Genomic DNA, 19,344 nt, shown 5'->3' on the forward strand with positions numbered 1-19,344 from the left:
CAGTCAAAATATATATTTTTGTCATACCTATGAATGACTTTAATTAATGGTACGGTCCGTTGGAGTGTAGTATGATATAGCACAGCTATTCATGGGGCCCTAGCCTGGTAAGTGCCCCTAAATGTTTAGAAAATGATTTGTTCATAATTTAAAAAATGTTAGACAAAAGAATCTGTGATGAAAATGAAAACGTATAACCATAATCAGGTCAGGCAACCATCCCATTTGCCCCCCCCCCCCCCCCCCCCCCCCCATAATGTACATGGTTTGGTCCATTCTCCACGAGGTGAAAAAAACAATACCTCTGATCTGACAGTTGCTCAAGCATGTAGCCTAAGCAGTCACGAGAGATAACCACTATGTCCCCCTCAAAAACAAAATTGGGTTTCCAGAAAAGGAAAGAAAGGAAACAGAGACGGATAAAGCAAAATTCAGGGAAAAAATTACTCACTACGTTTTTTCACAGAAAAAAAAGAGGAGAAGGATTTGAGTGGTAAGTCAGTGTAGACGGCCTGCCGAACTGAGTAGCCTAGCTTGCCAATATAGCTAGCTTGATAGCTTGCTAGCTGCATGTAACTGCCCACCGTTGACTCACTCGGCTCGGTCAGAGCAGTAATTATTAACATGATAATGATGAGCTACCATTACCAGCTATGGCTAGCTAATTAGCTATTATTTAGATATTATTATAACTGTATTCCACAACATTTGTGCGATATTGGATAGCTAATAAGACTAACATTAAAACCTAACATGTAGTCGACCTATCCATACTGTAGATTCTAGTTCTACTACTGCCGTAGACAAAGATCCCAACGTGTCTACCACATGAAGTTGAAACAGTGGACCTTGGAGGTGAGGCAGTTGTTTTATAACAGCAGCAGCATAACTAGACACATTTTTTTATTGTAAAGTTAGGCACATGATGACTTAGACACACTTAAATACGAATTCTATTTGATATGTATAGTTGAAGTCAGAAGTTTACATAGACCTTAGCAAAATACATTTAAACTCAGTTTTTCACAATTCCTGACATTTAATCTCATATAAAATTCCCTGTCTTAGGTCAGTTAGGATCACCACTTTATTTTAAGAATGTGAAATGTCAGAATAATAGTAGAGAGAATGATCTATTTCAACTTTTATTTCTTTCATCACATTTCCAGTGGGTCAGAAGTTTACATACACTCAATTAGTATTTGGTAGCATTGCCTTTACATTGTTTATCTTGGGTGAAACGTTTCGGGTAGCCTTCCACAAGCTTCCCACAATAAATTGGGTCAATTTAGGCCCAACTTATTAGAGCTGGTGTAACTGAGTCAGGTTTGTAGGCCTCCTTGCTCGCACACGCTTTTTCAGTTCTGCCCACAAATGTTCTATAGGATTGAGGTCAGTGCTTTGTGATGGCCACTCCAATACCTTGGCTTTGTTGTCCTTGAGCCATTTTGCCACAACTTTGGAAGTATGCTTGGGGTCATTGTCCATTTGGAAGACTCAAGCTTTAAATTCCTGATTGATGTCTTGAGATGTTGCTTCAATATGTCCACATAATGTTCCTACCTCATGATGCCATCTATTTTGTGAAATGCACCAGTACCTTCTGCAGCAAAGCACTCCCACAACATGATGCTGCCACCCCCGTGCTTCACGGTTGGGATTGTGTTCTTCGGCTTGCAAGCCTCCCCCTTTTTCCTCCAAACATAACGATGGTCATTATAGCCATACAGTTCTATTTTTCATTTCCTCAGACCAGAGGACATTTCTTCAAAAAGTACAATCTTTGTCCCCATGTTCAGTTGCAAACCATAGTCTGGCTTTTTTATGGCGGTTTTGGAGCAGTGGCTTCTTCCTTGCTGAGCGGTCTTTCAGGTTACTTCGATATAGGACTCGTTTTACTGTGAATATAGATACTTTTGTACCTGTTTCCTCCAGCATCTTCACAGGGTCCTTTGCTGTTGTTCTGGGATTGATTTACACTTTTCGCACCAAAGTACGTTCATCTCAAGGAGACAGAACGCGTCTCCTTCCTGAGGGGTATGATGGCTGCGTGGTCCCATGGTGTTTATACTTGCGTACTGTTGTTTGTACAGATGAACGTTGTACCTTCAGACATTTGGAAATTGTTCCCAAGGATGAACCAGACTTGTGGAGGTCTACAATTTTCTTTTCTGAAGTCTTGGCTGATTTATTTTGATTTCCCCATGATGTCAAGCAGAGGGGCACTACGTTTGAATGTAGGCCTTGAAATACATCCACAGGTACACTTCCAATTGACTCAAATGATGTCAATAGCCTATCAGAAGCTTCCAAAGCCAATTTTCTAAGCTGTTTAAAGGAACAGTCAACTTAGTGTATGTCAACTTCTGACCAACTGGAATTTTCCAAGCTGTTTAAAGGCACAGTCAACCTAAGTGTATGTAAACTTCCGACTTCAACTGTATACTATTAAAACGTTTTTTCATTTTGTAGTAGATTTTTAGTATGGTAACCTTTGTAGGAGTGAACATTAAACATACATTTCCCTTTGCTTACTAATTTCCTAGTGCCTAGAGAGCCCCAGGTCAGCAGAAAGCTGTCAGACAGACTCTGATGCAGAGGAGAGCAGGGAGGATGAAGAGGAGTTAAGGAGTAGCAGCTGTGCCAGTAAAGGAGTGACAGAAGAGATTGAACAAGCAAGTAATAAGGGAAAGGAAGAGAATGGACAGATTCGAAGTGTGGAAGATGAGGTTTTGAAAGGGAAGCTGTTGTTCACAGACTAGCCAACTGGTGTGGTGAGGAGACAGAACTGTATAAAAGCATGCACCCAGACTCAGAAGGCAAGCCATTCCCCAACTATTTACAGTAAGTCAGCAAACAGAAGAGAAATGTTGCAGAGAGACTGGCTTATTTATAGTAAGAGTGTAAAGGCATTATATTGCATTCCATGTGTTATTTTTTTCTCATGAGCAAAGTAAACCTTCACCCAGTTCTCTGAATAGTAAGGATGGCTATACGATATCATCAGTGAAATGGCAGAGAATGTATGACACACTACCAGAGCATGAGGATGGTGTGTCTCACAAGAACTGTTACTGGAAATGAAAAAATATCCAGCATAACGTAACAACAGCTACAGGTAAAGACAGTCAGCTGCAGAAACAAATCCAGTCCGAAATGTATAAAAACAGAGCACTTGTAGAAAGGATTTTGGATGACACTGTGCATCGCATCTAGGAATCTACCATTCTGAGGGAAATCACTCAATCTTGATGATGTGCATCATGGACATTACCTAGGCTTCCTTGAACTGTCGTTAAATTATGACCCGCTATTACGTGAGCACTTACAGAAAGTCAGGGACAAAAGGAAAGGAGCACGACAGTCTTGCTACCTCAGCTCTGAGAGCCACAACGAGTTCATAGGAATATGTGGTCAAAGGGTTTTTGAAAACAATACTTTATGAAAGAGAAGATGTCATCTATTACTCGGTTGTATGTGATGCAACTCCAGACATTTCCCATACTGAGCTAAATGTATTATTGGTGAGATATGTACACAAAGATAAAGTTTCGGGAAGCAGGTGACTGGGAAATAATTGAACGTTTTCTTGAATTAAAAGACTTTGCTAGAAAAACAGGCAGTGAAATTTCCGAAATGATTTGAGTGCATTGGAAGGGCATGGTATTGACATAGCAGATTGCCGTGGTCAAGGCTATGAAGTGAAGGGAGTTCAGGCACACACACTGCAAAAGAATCCACTGGCCACATACTCACCTTGCGCCTCCCATACTCTTATTCTTGTGGGTGTACATGCAGCTCAGCCGTGCCCAGGAGTATCAACCTTTTTTGCCTGTGTGAATCGTCTGTACAATCTGTTCAGTTCCAGCCCAGAGCGATGGGCCATTCTCAAAGAAAATACTGGCTGCTGTCTTAACCGCCTTTCAGAGACACGATGGAGTGTGCTTATTGCTGCGGTCCGACCAGTGGCAACTCATTTACCGTCTATCATCAAGGCCCTAGACATGCTTCTTGCTAGCTGCAGCCTGACAAACAAGAAGCCAAATCTGAGGCAAAAGGTCTGAAAAGCTACTTAATGTCTTTCAAGGCAATCTTCCTGCTCACTTTCTGGGTAAGAGTTTTGCAGTGCATTGAGTATAGAAGCCTAATTCTGCAGTCAGGAAATATTTCAGTGGACACTGAAGCAGCTCACATTAAGGCACTACAGGAAGAAATACAGGCTCTGCGTAATCAATGGTGACGCTCTTTTGGCAGAAGCCTCCACGGTGGCAAATGAACGGGGCGGAACTGCTCAGTTTCACAGTGAACAGAGGAGCCGACAGAAAACAAATAAAACGTTTCACTGACGAGACTGAAGATGACATAGGAAAATGAACAGAAGTCAGACACTGGATTTCGCAACACAGTGCTTGCGGTTCCACGCGATTGCAGCTATACGCAAGGAGATTTCACCAAAACCAAATGTGTGTATCTTGCCAAAAATTGAGAAACAAGTACTCCGCAAAGATCTCACAGATGGATTTGAAAATGAGGTGCGACGTCTAAAGATGATATATGGTGCCACTGTCTCCTGTAGAGCTCCAACATGCCATCCACAAGATGCAGCTACAGAGCATTTATTTTTAGAGAGATATGCGTTGCACTGCGAATCTTCTGTACAATGCCTGCAACAGTTGCTGGAGGTGAACGTGCCTTCAGTAAGCTGAAACATCCAAAGAACAATCTAAGATCTGCAATGTGCCAAGGCAGGTTGAACAGCCTTGCCATCCTTCCAAATGAAAACCAGTTAGCTAGAAAATGTCATTTTAAAGACATTATAAACAAGAAGGCTTGACGCTGGGCTCTTGGTGCAGGGTAACCTCTGAGTTTTGTTTCCAGGGAACAAACACAAGGGCAAATGCCTTAACCTGTTCTACCCAAGCCTGCCCGGGGACGAGCAAAATACTGTTTCAGAGTATGTTCTGCTATGGTTTATCTCGTGTGGAACTCAGGAATGAACCACATAATGTCTTGACACTACAGTTGCAGTCTCACAGATGCTTGCTCTCTGTAGGTACCACATTTATGCCTGCAGTCCACATAGTTCAGGAATTGTTTTTATTTTGGGTATGTTATTTAGGCATATATTTAGATGTTATGGGCAGTAGAAGGTTAGCCTTGTTTATAAGAATTGGTAATCAATTCTTTAATCTTAAACATGGATCATTGGTAATTTCTTCATTGAAACTGACTACAAAACCATATATTAAAAAATAAGTCACCAATTGTTTAGTTATTTATAATAAAGCATCATAAAAATCTCATGACGCAGACAGGTTTTTTTTAACATTAGGAACCAAAAATGTTTGCAATACTGTTAAAAAAAATATAGGCAAAGGATGAAGGTAGAAACTAGAATATGCACAATTGTAGTACAGAGCAGCAGAAGCTCACAGTTAGTACATTTAAGAACACATATTGTTCAGTACGTTATTTTAATCTGAACCATTCTGATTTCTATGTTAGGGGCCCTGTAGTTTTTTTTTTCATGGGGTACATACAGTATGCTAGACCAGTGTACATTCAGTATGCTTTATGTTTAGTATAGATCCCTACCACACTGTGGATCTGGAGCTTGCGTCGCTTGGCCAGGTTGATAATGCTGACTCCATTATAGTAGAGGTTCTCTATGCAGCCATGGAAGTTCTTCCTAAGGAAGCTTCCTGGTTTACCGGGTATAGGAATTCCTCCAAAGCTGAGCTTTGAGACACAAAGAGAATGGGATTCATAAAAAAAACATTACTGATTGATTACACCACCAAAAAAAAACATTTAAATATATATCATTCAGTAATGTATGGATGAATGAATGATTGATGGCGCATCATTAATTATGCCGCATAATTTGCAGTGTCTCTAATGAAATACAGTACATTAATGAATGTTGACGCACCTCATAGTCCACCTCCAGTGAGTCTTCCACACCTGTGGTGCTGAGGTGACGTGTGTGCCCGTCCACGGTGAGGTTGACCTGCTTGTTGGAGCGTTTAACTAGGACATAGTGCCAGAGCTGGTCATCCAGGAGACTGCCCAAGCCCACTGACACATTCCCACTGCTGGGGTAGAGCTTAGCGTCATCTGGAGAGAGGGAAGAGGGAAAGGAGGAGGAGGGAAGAAGAAGAGTACAACACAGATACAGTAGGTTGAATGAGGAGTTTTCATAATCAGCATATTTTACTGTATATTTGATTTTGTCATAATGATAGCACCATTCCCTTATAGTAGTTGTATGAGACCATTGGCCTGTGCTTACCCAGGTTGAGGTGCAGAGCCAGGGTCCCGTGGTGCAGCTCCAATGTCAGGTAGTCTCCTCTGTGTCCCTCCCCGTGCACCAGCACCCCATCTGCACCGTAGCTTTTGAACCTGAGGGAGATCACATCCTTCACCGTTCTCTGGGACTTCTGGTTAAACCGGTACAACAGAGCACTCCTGCCGTTGAAGTTTGCCACATCTGACTCTGTGAACCAATAGTGGATGAAGATAAACATGAAGAAAGCGCAGTCAGATCACCCATATACTGAATATTAGCATAATGTTAAAATTTGTGCTAACGCTTTATAATACATTAGTGTATAATCAGACACACACACACACACACACACACACACACACACACACACACACACACACACACACACACACACACACACACACACACACACACACACACACACACACACACACACACACACACACACACACACACACATATTGTATGGATGAAGGGCAGTTGCACTGTAAAAATAACCATGAAAAGTAGTGCACCTAATCTGAGATCTGGTGTTTAGGGGGTATTTGAATGTAAACCCAATGTGAGCGTTTTAATACACAGAATGTGTTCTAAAACAGAAACAAAATAGTCTGAAACACCCAAAGTGGTTCTTCAACTTGAATATTGGTGTTTTTAAGACAGTGTTGTGAAAACAACACTTTTGGGGGTTTCAGTGCATGTAAAAGGCAGCATAAAAACACAAAAACTGTGTTTCTCATACAATCAATGGTTTATTGATGATAAGGGCCTATGGGTATTTTTTGTGTGGAATTCCACCTTTATTTTTCCAACGCTTTATTTGGACAGATTAGAAACAGGGGGAGGGGCAATAACATAATACATTTCATTTGAATTTTACCTGCTCAACCACACAGGCCACACTGTAAGAAACTATTCTGGGGTGAATTGAAATTTACTAAAAAAAAACACCAATATACAATGCATTCGTGAAGTATTCAGATCCCTCCCAACAGATCCCATCTGTTACGTGACAGCCTTTTTCTAAACTGGACAAAAATATATATAATCCTCGTCAATCTACACACGATACCCAATAATGACAAAGCGATAACAGGTTTTTAGAAATATTTGCAAATGTATTACAAATAAAAAACAGAAAAACCTTATTTACAAAAGTATTCAGACCCTTTGCTATGGGACTCGAAATTTAGCTCAGGTGCATCCTGTTTCCATTGATCATCCTTGAGATGTTTCTACAACTTGATTGGAGTCTACCTGTGGTAAATTAAATTGATTGGACATGATTTGGAAAGGCACACACCTGTCTAAATAAGGTCCCACAGTTGACAGTGCATTTCAGAGCAAAAACCAAGCCATGAGGTTGAAGGAATTGTCTGTAGCACTCCGAGACAGGATTGGGTTGAAGGCAGAGATCCGGGGAAAGGTACCAAAAATGTATCCAGCATTGAAGGTCCCCAAGAACACATTGGCCTCCATAATTCTTGAATGGAAGAAGTTTGTAACCACCAAGACTCTTCCTAGAGCTGGCCGCCTGGCCAAACTGAGCAATCGGGGGAGAAGGACTTTGATCAGGGAGGTGACCAAGAACCCGAATGGTCATTCTGAAAGAGCTTCAGAGTTTTTCTGTGGAGATGGGAGAACCTTCCAGAAGGACAACCATCCAACCTGACAGAGCTTGAGAGGACCTGCAGAGAAGAATGGGAGAAACTCCCCAAATATAGGTGTGCCTAGCTTGTAGCGTCATACCCAAGAAGACGTGAGGCTGTAATTACTTCCAAAGCTACTTCAACAAAGTACTGAATAAAGGGTTTTGAATACTTCTGTAAATGTGGTATTACATTTTTTTCATTGTTATATATTTGAAAAAAATTGATTTATTCCATTTTAGAATAAGGCTGTAACGTAACAAAATGTGGAAAGGGGTCTGAATACTTTCCGAATGCACTATATACCATACTTAATAAAAATGAATGCAAGTCGTGCAGAGCCCGTGGTATAGCTGTAGGCCTATTGCAGCTGGCTTAGACACGCCACCCCTCTCCCCACCGAAGACCGGGGTTAAATTCCATGCTCCCTTCAATCTGTTTCTCCTACATAGCTGTATCCCCTCTGTCATTTCATAGCAGTCTCAATAAATTGTCAAAATACCCCAAGTCATTTCAATGATTTGTTCATTTCATTTTACCAAAATAATCTGATTGGGCCAAGTAGTGGTGAGGTTTTGATGGTTGTAGGTTTAGTTGGTAGTGCAATTTTTTCACAAAGTGTAATGAATTTATACAACCGACTAGTTGGCTGATACACAGCCGATACAGTGGGTGGCAGTAGGCACCTACAACATTTATTTGTGGACCGCCATAATACCAAAGAATAAGAAGAAGAACCTGGTTGTCAACAAAAGAGGCAAGAGCAGAATCCTACATTTTTTCAGGTCAACCTACAGCTACTGCTGGTGATTTGAACACTATGCCTGACAATTTCTGCCAAAATGGTATAAAATGGCAAATATTTAAAACAACGTGAAACGTTACGAGACTTCAGAAATAGGGATCTATTTCTGCACTCGACAGAATTCAAAACATTATAATGGTGTTTAGAAGCTTTAGAGGGAGGAAACCGCACCAAAAGAGAAGGTATCTAATTCTGCACTAAACACGATTCAAAACACCAAAATATAGTTTTCAACCTTTTCTGTTAGTGCTCCCAGAACCTAGGAAGGTGTTGGACAACACTTAAATAAATTAATGTTTTAAAAACATCTCCGGATGATGAGTTTCAATACTCCAGCAAAGTTAAGGTATCGTCTCCTTCAAGTTGGTGGCAGCTCAGTTGCCACTAGTTTGGTCGTTACGAAGTACTTAAATTTAACATTGTGTGGCGGGCAGGTTAAATAAAGAGAAATAATGCATTAAAAATCCATAAATGTATAATTCTTGTGCAATTCTTATCTATGGGCTACATTAAGGTTTTATTTCATTATTTTGTCTGGCGTTAGTGCATAGCCTAAACCTAAGCTTTAGGGCTTAACTGTACGCGAGCCAAATAATCTTTCCAGTTTTTAATTTTTTATTATTGCATTTTTTCCCCGGTCCCTAAACGTCTTTGCTGCACGAGAGAAGCAGAGATTAAAGAGGAAAGCGAAAACAAACTTTAGTCAACTAGGTTAAAGCATTAATTCTATCAATTTATGACATTTTTCTGGTGAGCAAGGGTTTATTTACTCTTCCAGGGCAACAAATAATGACAGAAGAGAAGCTGCATGTACAGTTGAAGTCAGAAGTTTACATACACCTTAGCCAAATACATTTAAAATCAGTTTTTCACAATTCCTGACGTTTAATCCTACAAAGAATTCCCTGCCTTAGGTCAGTTAGGATCACCACTTTATTTTAAGAATGTGAAATGTCTGAATAATAGTAGAGAAAATGATTCGTTTCAGCTTTTATTTCTTTCATCACATTCCCAGTGGATCAGAAGTTTATTGCCTTTAAATTGTTTAACTTGGGTCAAACGTTTCGGGTAGCCTTCCACAAGCTTCCCACAATAAGTTGTGTGAATTTTGGTCCATTCCTCCTGACAGAGCTGGTGTAACTGAGTCAGGTTTGTAGGCCTCCTTGCTCGCACACACTTTTTCAGTTCTGCCCACAAATGTTCTATAGGATTGAGGTCAGGGCTTTGTGATGGCCACTCCAATACCTTGACTTTGTTGTCCTTGAGCCATTTTGCCACAACTTTGGAAGTATGCTTGGGGTCATTGTCCATTTGGAAGACTCGTTTGCGACCAAGCTTTAAATTCCTGATTGATGTCTTGAGATGTTGCTTCAAAATAACAACTTGACTCAAATGATGTCAATTAGCCTATCAGAAGCTTCTAAAGCCATGACATAATTTTCTGGAATTTTCCAAGCTGCTTAAAGGTATAGTCAACTTAGTGTATGTAAACTTCTGGCCCACTGGAATTGTGATACAGTGAATTATAAGTGAAATAATCTGTCTGTTAACAATTGTTGGAAAAATGACTTGTGTCATGCAGTAAGTAGATGTCCTAACTGACTTACCAAAACTATAGTTTGATAACAAGAAATTTGTGGAGTGGTCAAAAAACAAGTTTTAATGACTCCAACCTAAGTGTATGTAAACTTCTGACTTCAACTGTACCTAATTATAGACAAGTTGAGTAACAAATAACATACAAAATGTTCGGAAATCATAAGCATAGACCTATCTAAAAAGGCCCGTCAAAAGCTTTGCGGGCTTCCGATTTTCACTTTATCACGGACGGTTGCGGGTGAACAAACAGCTGATCCGCGCATCACTAACACAAACAATATCCTGACTAGAGACAGCCTGATGTGATGATCCACTCACTGTATGCACAGCCATAGACCTCCACTCTGAGGCCGATCCATCCTGTAGTGCTCCAGTCCAGTGGGATGAAGCGTAGGAACCTAGCTGTGATGGAATGGACCAGCTTGTGTTGGACCACACCCTCTGAGTTTGTGTTCCCTCTATATGTCTGCTGGGAAGAGGAGGGAGAATAGATACAGTACTTACTAGAACGGTCAAACACATTCAAATCAAAGTTTTTTTCCAATTGGTAACAGATCATGAAAAGTAATCATTCATTCAAAAATAATGTGAAAAAAATCCAGGAATAGTAGACAGTCAATGATACTAACGAGGGCAAATTGAGGGCTTTGCTTTTGTGTCAAGATGCAGTTTTTCTACTTCTTCCTCACAACTTTTGAGAGGAACGAGGAGGAACATGAGATTTAAGGGGAAGATAAAGCTCTTTCATGACTTGTATTGATTCTTCTGTGGAGGCCTAAGCCCACCTGAGCCCATTTGTTTAGCCTTTCAGCATGGGAAGAAGCAATGCGACCTCTGTCTCTGGTGGGCCCAGTGGCCACAGAAATCAATTCAAAAGTTCAAACCCCCAAAAATAAAGTAATTCAAGTCAAGCAAAAAGGAAGCGCTGTACCCTAGAGGCCAAAAGACTGTTTTATGCTCTGTGTAACTCTCAAGCGGCCACCCGAAGCTTCTGGGGTGAGAGCGTTCAAGTACAGAGAGCAAAAAATAGCTGGGGGTTGATGAGGTAAACAAAAGTTTACATTTGGTATTTTCAGAAGTGTGACATTTTATTTAATTCTTATTTTCTTTCTTTCTATTTTCTTCCATTAATTACAGCAAAATATTTCATTTTCACATTCTACTTTTCTCTGCTGTACTTAACCAAAATCTCTCATTTACAGCTTTAAAATGTCTTATAATATCTGCCAAGGAAGGAATCCCCTTAAGACTTGAAATGAATCCCTACTTCTTATGACTTACACAAATATTATTTTTCTTATTATGCTTTTTGAAGGGACATGACAATTAGTAATTAACATAAGGGAATTTCATATTTTTTTCACCCAACTTTTAACCTAATCCGGTGACATTGTAGTTTTCATGAATTTATACGATATAGACAATTTTGACTTTGCAGCTGGCCCCTCTAGAAGGAAAAGCCTCTTAGTTCTGCCTCCAGGGCAAGACTCATGACAATAAACATCAACCTGCCAGACAGGCAGAGCCTCACCCCAGTGTCTTCGCTCTGTCCGTACTGCTTCCAAGCCAGGCTAGAGTCACTGAACAGCAGCATAAAGCTGCTCACCCAGTCAGAGCTTCCTGAACGGCCCTGTGTAGCGATGGCCGTGATCTCCATCTTCTCCCTGAGGTCCAGCTGGAGCCAAGGCTGTCTGTCTGACCGCTCCGGGGCCCAGCCACCCTCTCCTGGAGCAGGAAAGGGTACAATGGGTGTGTGTGTGTGTGTGTGTCTGTGACAATTAACAATGACATTCATCCCTGTTGCAGTTGTTAATATGTATATTATTGATGTATTTCATTTTAGCATAATTGTCATTGTTTTTATTTCACTTGGTCCTCACACCCACTAAGTGGTCATGCTGCTCCCCCTATGGTCATCCCCCCTCACCCTCTCAACAGTCTTTACTCTGCCTCCACCCCAATGAACATGTATTTATTCATCACTGCTAGAGGTATGACGTATATAGTGCTATTTCTATTGTTGTTGTTTTTTATGACCATTTTCAGTATTTTATTTCACTTAGTCCTGTACGTTGGAGCTCGGAGCCGAAGATTTTCACTTTACCCTGCAACCACACCTGCAACCCTGTACATGTGACTATTAAACACTCTGAATCTCTGAATCTGAATCTAATCTTCTGATTCTAATAATGCAGGCCAACACAGCCAAATCCCTCACTAGATCTGACAATATTTTGCTTACAGTGAACGTGGCAATGCTTACCCTCTCTTCTGTTCAGCTTTGCGGAGTGAGGCAGCTGACTATTGGAGGATGTTGAAGAGCTTTTGAAGGATGACTCAGGCAAAACTGATAGCAATGGTCCATTACAACTTTCTGAAAGAGGACCATGGTTATTTTATGCCGTGCGTGAACAATAGTGTGAAACACTGCCACCGGGTGATGGAAAGAGGGAGTGTCCCAGCAAACCACCCGATACAGTAGCCTACCTCTGACTTTTATTGAACCTTTATTTAACTAGGCAAGTCAGTTAAGAACAATATCTTATTTACAATGACGGGACACCGATCCCGAAGAAGTTTTAAGAACACATTCGTATTTACAATGACGGCCTACACAGTCCAAACCCTAACCAGGACGACGCTGGGCCAATTGTGCGCCGCCCTATGACTTCTCCAAAACAGCTACATTGAGTAGCCTAATAAGCATTTAACACCTGTCAATTTGAAGTCAACATAGACACCATGCAATTGAATACAAGACAATTGAATATGACTTCAAAGCACACCAAATTCATTTTCTTAGCCTAACAAAACAAGTGTCCTAATGTGTTAAAACAATAGCTCACCAGAATCATTATGGGAAAATGATATATACCTCTCAAATATCATACCAAAAGTTGAGTTGGATGAGTGTCAGAGTGTGACAGATATATTTGGCAACCTTAAACACCGATATCGAATAGGCTAGTCTACTGTAAACAGACTTGCAATTTACTTACTTGCTGCATGTGTGGATCCACAAATACTTAAAACAACGACACTGAATGCATAGAACCACGAGGCGCTTCTCGAGCTCATTTTCGCCAACAGAGCAGGCATTTTATCCTATTTGCGTTACAGCATCTGCCGGTTGTCTCCAGAAAATAGGTCCAAACGTGTGCGCGCCGCCGCTCAGAATGTTCCTGTGGCTTTCCAGCTCTATCCTCGATATATTTTTGTAAAAGCCATGTGATTAAATCGTAGAGACCTTCTCACAAATATCATCTTAAAGACGTTGTTTCAAAAACAACAAAAGTCGCTATTTATATTTATAAGGACAATAGCTTTAAGTTCTTCATCAAGGATTGTTGGTTACTTCTGGTGCGTTCCGACGCACTAGCATCGTCGCGACTCCAAAGGGCAATCAATCAGAATGTTGAGCACGCAGTGAGCATCTCACCTGCTTCATTTGCAAGCGCGCGCGCGCGCGTGAGTGTGTGTGTGTGAGAGAGAGAGAGTAAGCGTCAAATAGATAGAAAGAGAGCGAGAGAGGGAAGGAGATTCAGCAACAAAGACAGCTCCACGCGCGTCCAAGCGATGTCAGGGCTTGCATATCCCGCTGTGCTTTCACGCTATAGCATCAAAACATGAGACCCAACACTTTTGACGCATACTGTATAGATTGTTCAGTTCAGATGCCATAATAAACCCATCAAGCCTATATTTAATTAGACGCTGCTTAGCATTTGATTGTGATTGCCTGTCACGGATTATTGCATTGTAACGTGTTAGTCATCATACACTAAACCTCATCCTAATCTATCTCATATCATCTCTGCACCATTAATCCAGCAAGGTCATTTGGACTGAAAGTTATGTTATCCATCCTATAACAGTATCCATTTGAAATGGGATGGTCTAAAAATGGTTCATAAATCATGTAATTTTGTTTATTAATCACTTACTTGCGATACTATTTCAGATCTTGCTGCTCTCTCTGTGCATTTATGCTTTTGGTTTCTTCCCTCATTAAATATCTAATTAAATAGATTTCTGTGATTAATACTGTTTGCACCATGTTTTGTGCTGCTATCTTGTTGTGATGCTGCGATGTTGTGTTGCTACCGTGTCTTTGTCATGTTGTGTTGCTACCATGCTGTGTTATCATGTGTTGCTGCCATGCTGTGTTGTTGTCTTATTTTTAAATGCACAAACACACACACACACACACACTTAAGTACATCCTGGATCATATAAGAGCATTGTTCCATAGATAACATGATGCAGTGCTCAGTTGGGTTGCCTGGCAAGGCACTGGCAACGCCAGTTATCATCTGCTTTCTGTGGGGAGGCATGCAGCCATAACCCTGGAAGGCCAGATGGAAGGTTTAGAACAACTATTCTATATTCACCAACTCAGGTTGGACAGGACAAATACGCCATCCATCCAAATAATCAACGTTTTTGTTGTTCATTTATTGTGTTTTCATGTAATTTAGAGGCACTTTTGAAGGACTAGTTTCAGGTTTAATACAAAGATAACCGAATCCAATTAAATAATGTTAAAGATATTATATGTGAAATATGACCGTTATTGCCATGCCAACGATGTTGTTAGGAATATGATTCCTAAACATACTTCTGATAATGGCATGTTGTTGTGCTGTATTGGAGATCTCTACATATCCTGTGCCGTCATTATTAGACTTACTAGAGTGTGCATAATAACTTTTTAATGACATTACCTGGTCTGTTCCACAAAACAGTAGATACGTGGTCTTATCGTCTCCCAAATTCCAATAAAAAATACACAGAACTGAAAAATTAAATACTTTTTGGGACAGCAAAAATAATGTAACATCTATAAAACCTCCATAAACATCTAGAAACTCACTGTCCCCAAAAACTGTAGAGTAGATGAGTAAATGGATAGAAAATATACAATGCTTACACATTAACAGAAGACGGTCTTCTTTCCGATGAGACGGGTTTTAAGATTTTCAAATACCAATGGCATATTTAATCATCCCCTGAGGTCAGGATGTCAGAGAAGTCCAGGTTTAATTGTGTTCTGCATACAGCGTAGAAATAGTAATATACATGGACTTATACTGTCATATAGTCAGTATGAATAAGCACTCCTACACAGCACATTTGACACTTTCTTAGTAATTAAAAATGAACCCACCAAAATAGGGTTAAACTCACACTTTTTAAAGTGTTGATAAACGAACACCCCAAGATTGTGTTCTAACACCATGGGTTTTGCAAATTCAGACATAAATTAATACTTCATTAGAGCTGATACTGTTACACTTTCTCAGCATACATATCTATGGAGTTAAAGTAACTAGTTTTTGAGTGTTGGTTTAACACTGTACGATGACCAGCCTTATTTGCATATTTATTTACCAGGGTGCTTTTTCAGTGATTTGTTTTTGGTACCAGTACAACCCATGACTGTGTTTGCTAGTGACAGAGACATGGTTGTTGGATTCGATAGCTGTCAGTTCTATAGCCTTTCCCAAGTAAGCTCCTAAGTTTATATTTTATTATAAAAATGTAATTATTTATTATATGGCAGTGCATTCATTTTTTGACATTACCATACTTCTTCAGCGTAGTTATACCACAACACAGTGGTCTGAAAGTTCTGGTTTGCAGGCCACATCGACAAGTCATATTATGCTGGTTTGCAAAGTGTTATATCATTCCAGTTGGAATCCAGCCAGAGTTAGGTAGTGATGTTACGTTTGATACCGGAGCTCCAAGGCATGTGTCAAAATCGCTAAGCAGCTAACTTAGAAGCAGTGTGCCGACGCGTGTATCACTTTATCGGAAGTACATCATCACTGACGTCCGAAGCTTCATTTGATCACGTGCTTTTCAGACAGTGTGTCGAAAAATGCAAGATCCCACTGATTTCGCTGAGGTTCCGGTGCTTTTTTCAATTCTGTTTTCAAACACCGATCAGTACTGGACACTGGCCTCCCGGGTGGTGCTGTGGTTAAGGGACTCTGAGTTTGCGCCCAGGCTCTGTCGTAATCGGCCGCGACCGGTAGGTCCGTGGGGCGACGCACAATTGGCCTAGCTTCATCCTGGTTAGGGCGGATTTGGCCGGTAGGGATATCCTTGTCTCATCGCGCACCAGTGACTCCTGTGGTGGGCTGGGCGCAGTGCGTGCTAACCAAGGTTGCCAGGTGCACGGTGTTTCCTCCGACACATTGGTGCGGCTGGCTTCCGGATTGGATGCGCGCTGTGTTAAGAAGCAGTGCGGCTGGTTTGGTTGTGTATCGGAGGACGCATGACTTTCAACCTTTGTCTCTCCCAAGCCCTTACGGGAGTTGTAACGATGAGACAAGATAGTAGCTACTAACAATTGGATACCATGAAAAAGGGGGGAAAATTACATTTAAAAAAAGTACTGGACACTGTACTTATAAATATAGTTAGGAATTTGGACAAAAAGGTTCACCTGACTGGTAGCCTAGAAGGTGTAGTAGAGAATTATGGACCATTCAGGGACGTGAGGGTACGAGGTCAAATCCTGTTGAAGGCACACTATTTCGAAAATATTTTTTATTTGAAACCACACTTTCTGCACTGTTGTTCAAATCATTTGTTTCATTTAGTGTAATATAAGCATCCTAAATAACGCCATAGATTCCGTTTTTGAAAAATAGTAAACTTGAAGGCAAAAAAGGGAAGCATGATGGAAACCTGGTATTCCAACTGATTATAGGCTACTACTGCAGACGACTTACCGCTGCACCACAAAGCTCTAATGGAAACAGTAGAGAAAAAAAATATATGATAATCACACGCTGCTATTTTTTGCTGATCAGCAGATGACACTAATGTGCATTGTGAGCAGATAATAAAGCTCAGAGTAATGAACTGTTTTTCGCCACAATTTGGTGAAAGCGCTGAAGCCTTCAGAAAGCCTCGGTTTCCCATCACCAGAGTTAGGAAATCCAAACAATTTGAACTTTTAATCACAGTTAGAAAGACTGCCAAGGTAGAGAAGATTGATAAATGGGACGACCTAAACCGTCTAAACTGACAAAACCATATCAATAACGAGTGAGATAAGTCCAATCAATTACAGACCGTGTAGTATAAAATCAATTAATCATGCGCAAAAACATAAATATTAAAACAAACTATTCTAAAAGCAACCTGCTACAAAGAAATGTGAATTATTATGTGGATTATAGTTCATGGATATTTTTGTAGGGGATGGTACATATTTCCTAAGGGGAAATCAAGTCTGAAATTTCAAAGTGGAAATTGAAGCCTTCTTAAATGTCAAATAAACTACAAGTTTGAAGTCCTGCATTGCAGGAATGTTCTCCTACAACAGGGTGATCAAATTAAGATCCTTCATCTGAGGCTGGTGAATGAGCATTCAATACAGTGCCTTGCAAAAGTATTCACCTCCTTTGCTATGAAGCCCCTAAATAAGATCTGGCGCAACCAATTACCTTCAGAAGTTAGTTACTTAAATACAATCCACCTGTGTGCAATCTAAGTGTCACATGATCTCAGTATATATACACCTGTTCTGGAAGGCCCCAGAGTCTGCAACATCACGAAGCAAGAGGCACCACCAAGCAAGCGGCTCTATGAAGACCAAGGAGCTCTCCAAACAGGTCAGGGACAAAGTTGTGGAGAAGTACAGATCAGGGTTGGTTTAAAAAAAAGTATTGGAAACTTTGAACATACCACGGAGCACCATTAAATCCATCATTACAAAATTGAAAGAATATGGCACCACAACAAACCTGCCAAGAGAGGGCCGCCCACCAAAACTCACAGACCAGGCAAAGATGGCATTAATCAGAGAGGCAACAAAGCGAACAAAGTTAACACTGAAGGAGCTGCAAAGCTCCACAGTGGAGGTTGGAGTATCTGTCCATAGGAACACTTTAAACCATATAATCCACAGAGCTGGGCTTTACAGAAGAGTGTCCAGAAAAAAATAAGCAAACATGCTTGGTGTTTGCCAAAGGCATGTGGGAGACTCCCCACACATATGGAAGAAGGAACTCTGGTCAGATGAGACAAAAATTGAGCTTTTTGGCCATCAAGAAAAACGCTAGGTCTGGTGCAAACCCAAAACCTCCCATCACCCCGAGAATACCATCCCCATAGTGAAGCATGGTGGTGGCAGCATCATGCTGTGGGGATGTTTTTCATCGACAGGGACTGGGAAACTGGTCAGAATTGAAGGAATGATGGATGGCGCTAAATACAGGGAAATTCTTGAGGGAAACCTGTTTCAGTCTCTCAGAGATTTGAGACTGGGACGGGTGTTCACCTTCCAGCAGGACAATGACCCCAAGCATACTGTTGTGTAAATCAAATGATACAAACCCCCCCAAAATCAATTTTTATTCCAGTTTGTAAGGCAACAAAATAGGAAAAATGCTAAGGGGGGGTGAGCACTTTTGCAAGCCACTGTAAATGCATTCAATATGTTAAATTCATACTTCACCCTGCGCTGCCCTTGACATATCTCACTGGTTGTAGAAGATCGCTGTGAATCAGATCAGGTGCAAATATAAGGGGAAAATAAGTAGTATTTTATATAAAGGTCAGTGGCATTGCTTTTAGTTGCTTTGAGGCAGTCTGTCCTCAGCAACCAATTATTATTGTTTTTTAAAGTCTTGTAGAGATTGTGTTTTTGTGAGGTTCACTTTCACCTGATGGCTTGTAATTGGGAAAGGACAATCTCACAGCAGTGTGGTTCTCTCCAAATATTGGCCAGGTCACAAGAATCCCACAAAGGAGGAAAAACTGAAAATGTCCTCTCCTGCCTATCCATGACTTTTGCTGTCCTTACATACAGTATATTACTGCTTGTTCCTGCTTCAGGCTGGCCTCAGATCTGTATGAAGGATATTATACGTATTTGAGTGCACCTCAAACATGTATGGTATGTACTAATGGTCTGGTTACTTTAGACAGAAACCAAAGTAGAAAGGTTGGCCGGGGAGGATGAGTGTGCATATGCCACGACC

The 19,344-nt window shown here is 40.8% G+C and overlaps 1 protein-coding gene across 1 annotated transcript in view; it reads right to left on the minus strand.

Moving 5' to 3' along the window:
- LOC139372539 (contactin-associated protein-like 5) overlaps positions 1–12,014 on the minus strand; it is a 28,244-nt gene extending 16,230 nt beyond the window's left edge. The window contains exons 1-5 of the mRNA XM_071112275.1: positions 11,874–12,014; positions 10,661–10,808; positions 6,293–6,496; positions 5,933–6,117; positions 5,596–5,739 (exon numbers count right to left, since the gene is read on the minus strand). Coding sequence (XP_070968376.1) covers positions 5,596–5,739; positions 5,933–6,117; positions 6,293–6,496; positions 10,661–10,808; positions 11,874–11,999 — 807 coding nt within the window. The 5' untranslated portion in view covers positions 12,000–12,014. The remainder of the gene's footprint in view (positions 1–5,595; positions 5,740–5,932; positions 6,118–6,292; positions 6,497–10,660; positions 10,809–11,873) is intronic.
- Positions 12,015–19,344: the final 7,330 nt, after the last annotated feature.

This window comes from Oncorhynchus clarkii, chromosome 18 (assembly GCF_045791955.1).
Source record: "Oncorhynchus clarkii lewisi isolate Uvic-CL-2024 chromosome 18, UVic_Ocla_1.0, whole genome shotgun sequence".
Lineage (NCBI taxonomy): Eukaryota > Metazoa > Chordata > Actinopteri > Salmoniformes > Salmonidae > Oncorhynchus > Oncorhynchus clarkii.